General features: G+C 46.7%; 1 protein-coding gene across 2 annotated transcripts in view; it reads right to left on the reverse strand.

Moving 5' to 3' along the window:
* The window catches only part of GALNT7 (polypeptide N-acetylgalactosaminyltransferase 7), a 149,593-nt gene extending 141,440 nt beyond the window's left edge, over positions 1 to 8,153 (reverse strand). The window contains exon 1 of one of the 2 annotated variants that reach the window (XM_045462955.1): positions 7,469 to 8,153. In XM_045462955.1, coding sequence (XP_045318911.1) covers positions 7,469 to 7,594 — 126 coding nt within the window. In that variant the 5' untranslated portion in view covers positions 7,595 to 8,153. The remainder of the gene's footprint in view (positions 1 to 7,468) is intronic. The other variant, XM_045462965.1, reaches the window with a different exon arrangement.
* Between the last annotated feature and the right edge of the window lie 4,990 nt (positions 8,154 to 13,143).

Genomic DNA, 13,143 nt, shown 5'->3' on the forward strand with positions numbered 1-13,143 from the left:
GTGCCTTTGTACATACCATTCCTCTGGCCTCACACACGTGTCCCTCCAACATGCCCTTTCTAAGGGTCTGACTGCATCCAGTCTTACGGACTAGATGCGGCCTTCTCTGTGATCCCACAGAACCCAGCGGACTTAGCTAATACAGTTCTTGCCTCACCACTGCAACCTGTTGCCCAAAAAGTCATTACTTGTTTTGTTTATCTAGGACCACACAGTGAGTGAGAGGGCCATACAATTTATCACTCAATCCAAGGCCCTGCTTACATCTGCAAGCTTATCAAGTACTGTACTCCCTTTAAACTCACCATGCCAACCTCAGGGGCTTTGCACTTCCTGTTCCGTCTGCCTAGGACGTTCTTCCCTCAGAATCACATTAGAGACTTATTCTTTAGGCCTCTGCTCAGCCACTGCCTCCTGACCTTCCCTGCATGATCCCCACGCCTCCTTCATGTTATCCTGTATTGTCTTCAGTGTTTATTTGAAATTACCTCCCTACTGTCTCTATGTCCCCTTTTCAATGTAGTACACTTTAAGCGAGTCTACTTTGTTAAAACCTGCGGTGTTTGGTCAGAGAGCATCACTCTGAGGTCCAAAAATGGGAGATTGAATCTGGCTCTACCACTTACTAAGGAAGTGACCTCAGGCAAAGAGCTCACCTCTCTAACTCAGTGGTCTCCTCCATAAAGTGATGATGACATCAGACTTGCATCAGAGGGCTGTTGTTACAATTAAACAACATAATACAGGTAGAATGCTTACCTGGCACAAAGGATTCAAGGTATGTTATCTATTATCGCTGCTATTATTACCTGCTGCTCAATGGTATCTCCAATGCCTCGAGCAATAGATGGTACTTAGTAGACAAGCAATAAATATTTGAAATACTTGAGAGTTGGTAAGTAAATGGATGTCACCACCCCCTCAACTCCAAGCTTTCCAAAAAGCTCCTCTAAGTGCTGAATCAATGACACCCCAACCCTGTTCCTTGGCCTACCTTCAAAATGTGGCCCGAACTTACTTTCCCAATCTTACCTTCCATCGCTTTTCTCCAATAAAAACCAGACTTTTCTTCTGGTCTCACCATATTCTTTCAGTATACAATGTTCTTCCCTGCGTCTCTCCCCCAAATCCCACCGCCACCCAGGTCTAGCCCAACGCCATGCTCCTGCTTCTTGCCTCTGAATATCCGCCTCCCACAACCGTGCGAGAACTTCCTTTTTATGACTGTTACATATTCACGCAGATGATCTCACTTATGAGAAGAGCTCTGAGTCTGTGTCCTTTTGTCATTTCTCCATCTCCACTGCCCAGCCCAGTGCCTTGTGGAAAGCCCTCAACACATTATTTTGAGCAAATGGATGGTTGGAAGTTCGGAGCCTCTGTAAAAAGGCTTATAGATTAACCAGCCTTATATATCAAAAGAAAACTGCAATTATTACACCTACGGTGTGGTTATTAGGTCAAGACCTGAGGAGCATCTTTATTATGTCAATACATTTTACCCTCTCCACTGTACCGTATAACATCTCTAATGTCTAGAGCCACGGATGGCATTTAGTAAACAATAAATACATGACATCTCCTAGGGGCGCCTGGGTGGCTCAGTCGGTTAAGCCTCCAACTTCAGCTCAGGTCATGATCTCACAGTTGGTGGGTTCGGGCCCCGCGTCGGGCTCTGTGCTGACAGCTCAGAGCCTGGAGCCTACTACAAGTTCTGTGTCTCCCTCTCTGTCCCTTTCCCTCTCATGCTCTGTCTCTCAATAAATAAATAAACGCTAAAAAATAAAAATAAAAAAATATATATATCCTAATTCTTAAAGGATTCTGTCCACATCGTTAATACGTATTTCACCCTCTCGCCCATCCCCCTCTTCCACCATACAAAATCCAACTATAAAATCATTCCTTCCATAGACTCAAGCTATGTCCTTTTTATCCTAGAAACTCTAAATTCTTAATTTAACCACTTCTCTCCTTCTGCCAGATTGTACATTCATTCTTCAGGGATGAAAAGTCAGTATTCAAAACACGAACAAAGACAACGATCTAGGTGGAAGTCAAGTGATCACAATCATTCTCCTCCATTCAAGAGCCACTCAAATCTTGCTGTTCTTCTAACTCGAGTTAGAATTTACAAATATTCTGTTTACAAATGGTCCGAGCTCAGAATTCTGATTTTTCACGTTGCATTATTTTCTTTCTCCTTCTGCCTCCAATTTGCGATTGCTGATCTAACACAGCTTATACCAAAACCAAATCATAGCCTACAGCTTATCTCCCATTCCATGCAGCCAGTCTCAGTCACAAAATAGTTATCCAAATTCAACCGCTATTTAACAGTTTTCATTCTTCCCTTTCTGATAATTGTGCCCTCCCTGGATGACTATTCTCCACCTTCTCCACCTACTGATCTGGCTATTAACAAAACATATTCTGTGACAACCCTCTTAGTGTTTCCTTATATTGCTACTGGATTAAGGAAGAAAGGAAAGAAACCAGGCTGTGAGAGTACTGCACCTTTTTCTTTAACTAGAATGAGATCCCTTTACAGCAGAGACTTTTATTTGAGGTATTCTTGGTATTCTCCAATGGGGTCTTCCTGGAAGGGAGGTGAAGATTGTGGTAGTTAACAGGATTGATGCCTGACCTTTGATCACTGGGTGGGCAACACTTCCACAAAATCCACAGATTTAGAATTCTTAGGAATTTGTGCATTTCTAGGATGCCCAGACCTAAAGGGGGAGACATAAATGAATGCTTCAGCACCTTGGTAGATGGGGGAGATACTCATGGAATGAGCTACCCCAAGAAACATAAATCCTGCCTTCAAGGGACTCGTCAGTGGTTCGCAGGGATATGTGAAAGCTTCTGATTCCCCACACAGAAGAAAGCACATGTACATAAAAGTCTGCATTAATTTCAGGAGATCTATAAACCTCAGATTTCTTAGTCTTGGCAATGTGGGAGTTTTCATTGCAGGTGTGGAGGCAGGACAGCAAAACAGAACAAAAACCAATTCTGAGGCATTTCCACTGGGGAAGTGAGACAACAGTGACCACTTAAGACGCTACACTTCTCCTAAGTGATAGCTCCATTCCTAATAACATAAATGGAGCTTTCATTTGGAATAAAATCTTAAGGTCAAGGGCACTCTTTCAGGTTGCAACAAATCACCATGGAGATAAAGGGTCTGGTAAGGGAGAACTTGACTGTGACTGGGTAATCAATTCGGTCACTCCTCCTCATTCAAGCAATACTCCTTTCAAAGGGTCTTAGCTTGCTTATCACCTAAAACCTCTCAGCCCAGGGATGATTCCTGAATTAGCCCCACTATGCAGTACATAGGTTCATCAGTACACCTGCAGCTTCTCATCAGCGCCGAATTTGCTATAACCAAACCACTGAAGATCTCTCAATATTTCCATTACAAACCTTTACTGTCAGAGGCTTAGGATTCAACGTGAAACACTCCCGGCTAAAACCTGGGATATGGGGTCTGGAGATACTATAATTTAATTAAAGGAATGCTCTGCACTTTGCAAGTACTAAACAGATGGCCTTAATAAATGCTGACCTGAAACTATCCAGAAGACAAAGCCTAAAAAAAGCAAGCCTTCCCATCACCATAAAATATAACAAAAATGTAGGAGTGCTTGTCCTCAGAACTTTCAGTGTAGCAAGTAATCCATCATCCTAAACCTCCTGACACCTTCTCCTCCCCTCCCACAACCAATCACCTAGTCCTGACACCTTTGCACCTTAGTAGTTCTTGAATCAATTCTCCACTTCCCCTGTCACCCGGCCAAGCCAAGCAATATCATGTCCCACCTGAACTATTATAACCTCCAACAGGACTCCTACTATCTGCTTTGGCTGTAAATCAATTCCTACTTCCTGCAGGCAGCCAGAATGATCTTTCCAAAACACAAATCTGATCACATCTCCCCTACTTAAAAATCCTTCAATCGCTTCCTGTGGCTCTAAAGGCCTAATCTTTAGCATGTCTACAAGACCCATACTACCTTTGCATCCTCACTCCACCTCTCCCTCTTACTCTCTGTGTTCTAATGATATTGGTCTTCTTCCAGTCCCTCAGTTCACCATACTTTCTCCTACCTCAGGATCTTTGCACATACTTCTCCCTCTCAGGAATGCCCTCCTCGCACTATCAGATCAACAACTATCTGTTCAAATCTTCAGATTTCAACTCAAAAGTCATTTCTTCAGGTAAGACTTTTATGATCAAGTTCCTGTTTTCTTATCCCCTATGGCTTTTCTTCACAGCATGTAGTATTAATTTTTATTTGCAGATTTGTGTAGTCTTATTAATGTGTTTTTTATTTCCCCACAAAGCTGTAAAATCTAGGAGCTTGGGGTAAGGCATATTTCCTCAACAACTAGCCTTACTACATAGTAGGCACTCAAAAATGTTAAATAAATCAAGTCAAACACAACAGAGTACAATTTGAACAGTAAGATTACCTTTCACGTCATTCACCTCAGAGAAACGGCAAAAGGCCTAGAGATAGGAAGGAAAGAAGAAATGTGTTTCTCCAGGCACATGGGTGGCTCAGTCGGTGGAGAGACTGACATCAGCTCAGGTCATGATCTCACCATCCGTGAGTTTGCGCCCTGCGTCGGGCTCTGTGCCGACAGCTCAGAGCCTGCAGCCTGCTTCAGATTCTGTGTCTCTCTCTCTCTGCACCTCTCGCCCACTCACAGTCTCTCCAAAGTAAATAAACAGTAAAACATATATATATTAAAAAAAAAAAAAAGAAATGGGTCTCTCATCCTGACCGTGGGTAATATGTTTTGCAATAATGACCTCATCCGCTGGACAGATATAAAGAAGTAGTCCAGGTTGAAAAAGAAAAGAAAAAAAAAGAAAAAGAAAAAGGACCAGGTTGCTACAGACTTTGTTGCCTAGAACATTGAAAATACAAGACAAAAAGTGGCACAGGGTGGAGCCATGAGAACAAGCTTGCCAGAGTAGAGGCAGAACCTTTATTTGGTAGATTGCTCTAGCCTATTTCAAGCCATTTACAGGGATTTATAGGGATCCAAAAAGCCCACATGTGGATCAGCATTAAAGGAGAAGCAGGTGTCTCACAGTGGGTGGAGATGTCTGCAATCATAATCAAAGGAAAAGAAACAGAAGGGGGAAGGGAGGGAGTCAAAATCTGAGTACTTATCAGAATCTTCCCCAAAAGCAACGTTCTTCTAGAGCTAGATCTCAGAAGTTCTTAGGACAGTTCTTAGTAAAAGGAGGCAAAAGTCCCTTGTTTATGCTCTTAATGATTTATAAGCTATGCCTTAAATTGCTTAGGTTAACGTTTGTCTGTAAAATTAATAAAATGGTTTGGCTTTCCTGATACGTGATCATTCTTTTCAACGTTAATTACATTTAAAAGTCTTAATAAGCTAGCTTCGGTCTTTGGCAAATGATAGAAATTACGATGGACCCAATGACAAACTATCAAGTTGGACCAAAAGTCAGGTATCACCACCTGCTACTGAGCGATTAGCATCGTGGCTGGGCACTTATTATATATCCACTATAATAAGGTATTTCAAAAGAGAGAGGCTTTGGTACAGATCCTCCACCGCCTCTTTAAAAGACTTGTCATTTGAACTGCAAGACATTCTGAATATGGCAAATTTTGTCAAACTGTCCTCAGTTTCTCTCCCAGAAAGTGGGGCTTTAGCCTTTCCAGCTCTCTGGAAAAAGGCCATTTGATGACTTAAATTACTCTCCATTGCAATATTGTTATCTCTTATCAATCATTTTGAAAGCAAAATCAAAGAGAGGTCACCATCGGTCCATGAGATCCGAGAGGCTTGAAACCACAAAGACAATGAAGAGGGAAACTTGGTACTTTGCATTATCATTAACTTAGATGATACAGATAGGAATCCACTCTAGATACCATAAAGAGATTCCACGGCAGTGAAGTCTAAAAAATACTAAAACTTAAAAGGGTAAATCTAATTTCATCATATAGGGCGAAACTGATACGGAAATCTCTTCCTAGCATTCTTCTTCTTGAAAGAGAGCCTTCTCACCCAACTTCCTGATGCTGTTAGTGCTAAGTTAATAAAGGAGATCACACAGACGCAAGTAGGTACTATTTACTACAGAGCACAACTCCTCCCAAGGCCCTTGGGCCGCTTCAGTGGCCCTGAACTCTTCACTTCACGCCCTGTCTCATCCCGCCAAGGGCAGCTGGCCCAGGGGGCTCTCCCGGCTCCGGGATGAGGAAGGGGAGGGGTGCGACGGGTTCTCTTCTGGGAGCGGATCAGGCCGGGGGGCCGAGGCCGGTACGCAGCCAACCAGCTGGGTCGGCGAAGCCGCAGTCGCCGCGGCCCCTTCCCGGCGCGGCTCGCGGTAACTAACGTTCCGAGGCGCCTGACTAAACCCTCAAAAGCAAGGGAGTGTCAAAGCTAACACTCGCGCCTTGGGCGGCAGACAAATGCGTCCCAGCGGAGAAGCAGGGAGCTTCGCGCCGCGGCGCCCCTCGGCGTCGGGCTGGGCGAGCAGGCAGCCAACGCCAAGCGGCGGGGCGCCGGCACAAGTTAGTTTTCCGGCCCGAGCAGCCCTGCCACCGCCCGGGAAGAGGAACCGGCCCCACGTCCCGCGGACAGAGCCGCCGGGAGGGAGCGAGCGGGAGGGCGACGCCGCTCGGGAAGAAGAGACTTCCCCCGCGCGGCGTGGACCGCGGTGGAGGGGCCCCCGAGCCGGAAGGGACGCCCCTCAGCCACCCGGGGCCAACCGTCCCTCCCCTCGCCGGGGAAGCGAGAGGAAGGGCCGGTCCAGGGCGAGGCCTCCGCCGCACATCGCACCCCGTCTCCCCGCGACCGGAGTTGGGAGGGGGAGGCGGCGCTCTCCGTACGAGCCGGAGGCGGGGCGCCATCTCCCTCCCACTCCCGGCAGGCAGGCGGGCCGGGGGAGCCCGGGGCTGCGAGCATCCCGGACGGGCGGTGGCGGGAGGGAAGACTACACCGAGGGGCCTGGTCCCGAACGGCGGTGATGGTAGCGGCAGCATCTCGCCTCCTTCGGGCCTGCACGCGCCACAGGCCGCAGCCTGGACCAACCCGGCGTCCCCCGGCCGCGACCGCGGCGGTCCCCGCACAGAGGAGTCTGGGGTCGGGGGTCGGGCGGCCGCGGCCCCCGTTCTCCTCCCGCTCCGCCCCGCAGTCCCGGCGTGGAGCGCGGCCGCGGCCAGCGGAGCCCCGGGGCGGGGAAGCGCGGGAGGTAGGGGCGGCGAGGGGGCGGGCCGGCGGCTGGTAGCTGGGGACCCGGTGCGCGGGGCTCGGCGCCCCAGATCGGCCCGCGCTGCGCCAGCACCACCTGCGGAGCTGCAGCGCAACGCCGCGCCGCGACCCTGCCGCCCCTGCTCCCGCCACGCGCGCGCGCAAACAAAACAAGTTGCAGGTCGCCGCCGCCGGAGGGGGCGGGCGGGTCACTCACCCTCATCCTGCTCAGCGGGCTTGGGTCGTCCGGCCGCGGGGACAGGGAAGACCAGAGGACTACTAGCCCCAGGAAGCTTCCCACCACCAGTAAACTGCGTAAGATGAACCCAATCTTCAGCCTCATCTTCCTCCGCCGGCGAGAGACACAGAGCCCGGCGCAGCCGCCGCCACAGCTCTCCCCTCCCTCCTTCCCCCTCCTCCGGCTCTCCACCTCCTCCCTCCCCCACCCCTACCGCTTCGGCTGCCGCCCTCTCCGCTGCCTGCCCTTTCCAGCTCCAGATCCGGAACTCCCCTTGGCTCTACCTTCCCCCGGGCTCTTCCCTCCGCCCCCTCCCCGCGGCTCGCCGGCTCGGACCGCGCTCCGCCGCCGCCGCTCCCCCCGCCTCCCTCCGGCGGCCTCCGCAGAGCTCCAACCGACCCTTGTGCCTCGCTCCTCGCTCTTCGAAGCTTGCTTTCTGTGTACCTATCCCCTTCCCGGTCCGCAGTCCCCTTCTTCTCTCACCACTGTGCCCAAGAACCCCCCTTCACAATTCCCTGTTACCCTAGAACTAACTTACACTTTCCCCAGGTCTGGTCCTTAGCCTTTGCCCCACTGCTCAGCTCTTAAAGCTTCCAGATTCCCAAACTTTTGGTTTAATTATGGGCCATAACTCTGTCCTTACCACTCGTGCCCTCCAGGGATCCCCCACCCCGCTGCCACCCACCCCTCTACGCCCAGAGGACCGAGAGGCGCTCTCGGCTGCCCCTCCTTTTCTTACACCCACTACCCGGAGACCCCAGCCGCAAGGCTTGCAGGAAGCAAACCAGGAAGTCAGGGCTACCGCTGCCGCAGCAGCAGCTCCACGTGGCTGATTTATTGCTGGGAGGGTTTTTTCTTATTGATTGTTCTTGCTTTTTCACACGACTCCTTAAGGAGGTGGATTTGTAACCAAAAGGCCCAAGTGTGATGTGCAAATATCACTGGACTGGAGGGACTCACTTGGAAAGCCAATATTTCACTTTGTCTTGAGCTAATTGGAAGAAAGCCAATCTCGTGCTAATAGATATCAACCTGGTTCCTGGGCTGTTTGTATTCTGAGGCAGAGGATTTGGGGTTTTTTACACAATGCTCTACCCTCGTTGCCTCCCTCAGACCTGATTTTTGCCACTTGATGGAGGTTCCTTGATTTCTGTTTTTCAACCCCTCTTCCTAAATTATACAGGAAAGGATATTGACAAATGTTTAGCCAAATGCTTCACGCTGAGGAAATAATTCTGTGCCCACATCTTCCAATAAAGATGCCAATCACTTTATTGCCAAGTGTATGTGATTACATTATCAGTGTGCTGTATCTTAAACTGCCTTATTTAAGTTGAGCAGAATGTTTAATATTTTATCCTAATAGTTAGGATGGTAAAAGTTGATCCTTTTCCCTAATGTTGACTCGTATCAGAAGGACTTTAAGAAAAGGAAAACCTGGTTATTTAAATTTTTTAAATGAAGTAGAGAATTTGAATCATCCAGGTAAAGATTTGTAACAAACTAATTTCATGTGCTTCGGTAATTTGGGTTACACTACCTAGTATATTGGGGAATTTCGTGGATGCCATAATTTCGGAACTTCCACAAAATATCTGAAGTGATATCCTTGTGAACAAAATGGGGAAATGTAGAATGGGTTACAACAGAGTTAGGTATATTCTTGTCTGGCTGAATCATTGTACACAATTGGAGTATAAGCCTAATATACAGACCACCTGGAAGAGGCAGATCAAGTGTTGACCACATATCCCCGTCTGACTCAGCATTTTTATCAACCACTTAAGTTAAAAACCAGTTGCTTTTAATGTAAGATGAGGGAGATTTTGCTGAAGACTTTTTTTTTTTTTTTTTTTTTGGTGAAAAAGACCTGGATGTTTAATTGATTAAGTATGAACCTGTTGGGTAATATAAAAAGCTAACGCCCGCTGCTGGGTCAATTCAGGTCCATGTTGCAACCCAGAAATTGCCTGTTAATAAGGACTCAGGTGATTCAGATCCAGATAAGCTGTGCATCACCTTTGGGGAAACCGTGAAAGAAAGAGGTGCTTGGGGAAAGATTTATGTAGGTTTGAATAGGATCAATTGTGGACCCAACTTGAGCTACTCAGAAGGGAGGAGGGGCTCCTTTTGCAAAGTGGACAGTTCCCTAGACAGAGACTGGGCTTAGAACAGGTGCCCTTCAAGGGATCTCATTCTGATCACATGAGAGAATAATTCCATTTGAAATCGGCAGCTGTAGTCCACCAGCAGTAGTTAAACCTTTCATTTGTGCTCTCATTTTCACAGTCCGAGGAGACAGTTTATTATTATTACCAAACTAGGAAGTTTCATTTTTACTATTATGAGCATAGCTTGGCAGATAGGCAAATTGAAAGTGGTACTTATTACTCACTAAAGTAAAGGGAATGGTTCTTGGGTCAAAACAGCATTCAGAGAAGACCCTGCAATCCCCCGTTACTTTTGCACATAGAGAACTTAAAATTTCTGTGAAAGGACGTTAAGTTAGAAATCGACAAGTGGATATATAGTTGTAAAAGCCCATGTTTCTCTGAGTCCTAGCAATGTTTAAAAGAAACTAAAAGTATACCTTAAAATATATGCGCACTGGGGTGTCTGGATGGCTCAGTCGGGTAAGGGTCCAACTCTTGATTTCAGCTCAGGTCACCGTCTCATGGTTCTCGTGAAGTTGAGCCCTGCATCAGGCTCTGTGCGCTGACAGTGTAGAGCCTGCTTGGGATTCAGTCTCCCACCCTGTCTCTCTGCCCCTCTCCCGCTCTCTCTCTTTCTCAAAAATAAATAAATGTGTGTGTGTGTATATATATGTACACACATATACACCCACCGCAACATTTGCTGGGAGGTAGCCTCTGTAGAGTTGACACAACTCTGTTTAGAACATGAGCTACATTCATGGGGCGCCTGGGTGGCTCAGTCGGGTAAGTGTCCAACTCTTGGTTTTGGCTCAGGTCATGATCTCACGGTTTCGTGAGTTGAAGCCCCACATCAGGCTGTGCGCTGACTGACGGTGCGGAGCCCCGCTTGGGATTCTCTCTCCCTATCTCTCTGCCCCTCCCCTACTCATGCTGTCTCTGTCTCTCTCAAAATAAATAAATAAACTTAAAAAAAAAAAAGAAAATGATCTACATTCAAAGCTTATGTCAAGGTTAGTCACTTAACCTCTCTGAACCTAGGACTCCTATCTGCCTAGCAGTGATTATAATACTTCACAATATTATTAAAAGGAATAACGGAGGTCAAGTACATATGCAATAAAATATAAAGATATACAATGTAGGGATAGTGGGATAGAACAAGTCTCAGTTGTAGATGGGCATAATTTTTTTTTTTTTTTTTTTTTAATGAATGCTATAGTAGTTGTATGACAAGGATTTTTATGCCGGAATACTTCTGGGTTGTCTAATCCGGGTTCACTGAGGAACAGGGTAGAGATTAGAACTGTACCAGAGGGACATAAAAGATGGCCAAGACACCATTGTTTTCAGTCAGGTGGTGGGCCCGGACATGGTACCTTTGGCTAGGAGGCCAGCAGAGAGGGCTCAGAAGCAAGGTAAGGGGAGGGAAGAGAATTTTTGTGAATACCCAATGTGTGCAAGATGCCTCATTTAACCTTTGCACACCCTTGAGTGTGGCTGGTATTACTGGTCTCAAATTGGGGTTCAAAGCAGATCTTTCTAACCTTGAAATTCTTGCCACTACATGCATACTCCTCACCAAGCTGTGCTAGCATATAAATAAGTGTTCTCAGACAGGATGCAAAAGGTCAGGGCCTACAGATTTGTTCATTTTTTAAAAATTCTCCCTGGTGTCTGCTCTTTTAAAGGAGAACCCACGAGAAGGAATTGTGTCCATTCTTGGGTTACAGTTTAAAGGTGCAGTGCACCTCTGGGGCCCTCACCACACCTGTTTCATGCTGCAATCAAGCTGAACCTGAGTCTCTAAATGTATCTTGAACTCCTTGCCTTCAGGCCTTTGTACAGGAGTTCCCCTGAAATGACACCTTAATAGAAGGCTTTCCCCCGCTCCCTCCCACATCCGTCTCCACTCCCCATGTCCCTCTCTAACCGATGTACTGGGATAGGTAGGTGCTCCGGCTGCACCTTGCGCTTTTCCTTCGCTGTGAATGACCGCTACATTGTAATTGCTTAATTTCTTTCTCCACTCCCAGATTAAAAGGTACATGAGGGTGGATGTCTAGATAGATAGATAATTCATCATTATATTCCTGTGTCTAGGGTGCAGAAAGGGTTTAGTAAATATTTTCTGATGAAATGCTGAATGAATAATTGGATTGAGAATATGAAGTGAAGAAGAAAGGTAGATGAGGAGTCAGGGTCATGTCACCTGCTCGTCCTCCTTAGCTGGAGGTTCTCCTTCTGAAGGCAAAACTTTAGAGGTTTTACTTAATTAGAAAACTGATTACTTTGCATGTTGTCAATAGCAGCAGCTGGTAGACTGATGTTTCCCCTTTAATCCGCATCCTACTAGGGCCACTCAGGACAAAAGGAAAGGGGTAATTTCATTTAAATAGAGATTTTTGTATCTACTAAGATTCCCCCAACCCTCCCAAAAAAGAAAGAAATTAAGTTGTATTGAAATGGCAACATGTAGCCATGGGCAATTACCATCTGCAACCAAATTTCAATTTTCACTTTGTCTGGCTGCCAATAACTTAGGTTAAATTAGAATCAGTGACCTATAAATTACTGGTTAAATCTCCTATTATCTACTCTGTAAATAATCTAATCACCTCTTTTCAAAGATGAACACCAGTGATAGTACTTTTAAGTCAAGAATGTATTTTATCTTTTTTAAAAAAATTTTTTTTAATGTTTTATTTGTTTTTGACAGAGAGAGAGAGAGAGAGAGAGCGCGCGCGCGCGCGCGAGCATGAGCGGGGGAGGGGCTAAGAGAGAGAGGGAGACACAGAATCCGAAGCAGGCTCCAGGCTCCGAGCTGTCAGCACAGAGCCCGACGTGGGGCTCAAACTGACGAGCTGTGAGATCACGACCTGAGCTGAAGTCGGAAGCTCAACCGACTGAGCCACCCAGGAGCCCCAAGAATGTATTTTATCTTTTAGAAAAGAATTACTATTTAGGTATTTTTAACGTGCTGATAATTTTAGTTTGTTAAGAATATATTAATTTGTGCCCTGTTCATTAGCTATGTCTTACCTCATAAAGAACTACCCCCAAATTCAGCACTTTAAAATAACAAACTTTTGTTGTTTCACAGTTGCTGAGGGTCAGGAAAGCCGGAGTGGTTTAGCTGGGTGGTTCTGGCTGAGGGTCCCTCACGAGGTTGTTGCCAGGCAATCAGCGGGGGCTACAGTCATCGCATGGTTCAACTGGGCTTGGAGGCTCTGCTTCTAGGTTCACTCACAAAGCCAACAGGCAGAGGCCCTGGGTGGCTTGGTCGGTTAAGCGTTCGACTTCAGCTCAGGGCATGATCTCAGGGGTCGTGGGTTCGAGCCCTGCATCGAGTGTGGAGCCTGCTTCAGATTCTGTGTCTCTCTCTGTCTCTCTGCCTCTCCCCCAGCTCACACTCTGTCTGTCTCTCAAAAATGAATAAATGTTAAAATTAAAAAAGAGAAAAGTTTAATTGGCTTATAAATGTAACTCAGAATTATAGAC

This window comes from Leopardus geoffroyi, chromosome B1 (assembly GCF_018350155.1).
Source record: "Leopardus geoffroyi isolate Oge1 chromosome B1, O.geoffroyi_Oge1_pat1.0, whole genome shotgun sequence".
NCBI classification, from domain to species: domain Eukaryota; kingdom Metazoa; phylum Chordata; class Mammalia; order Carnivora; family Felidae; genus Leopardus; species Leopardus geoffroyi.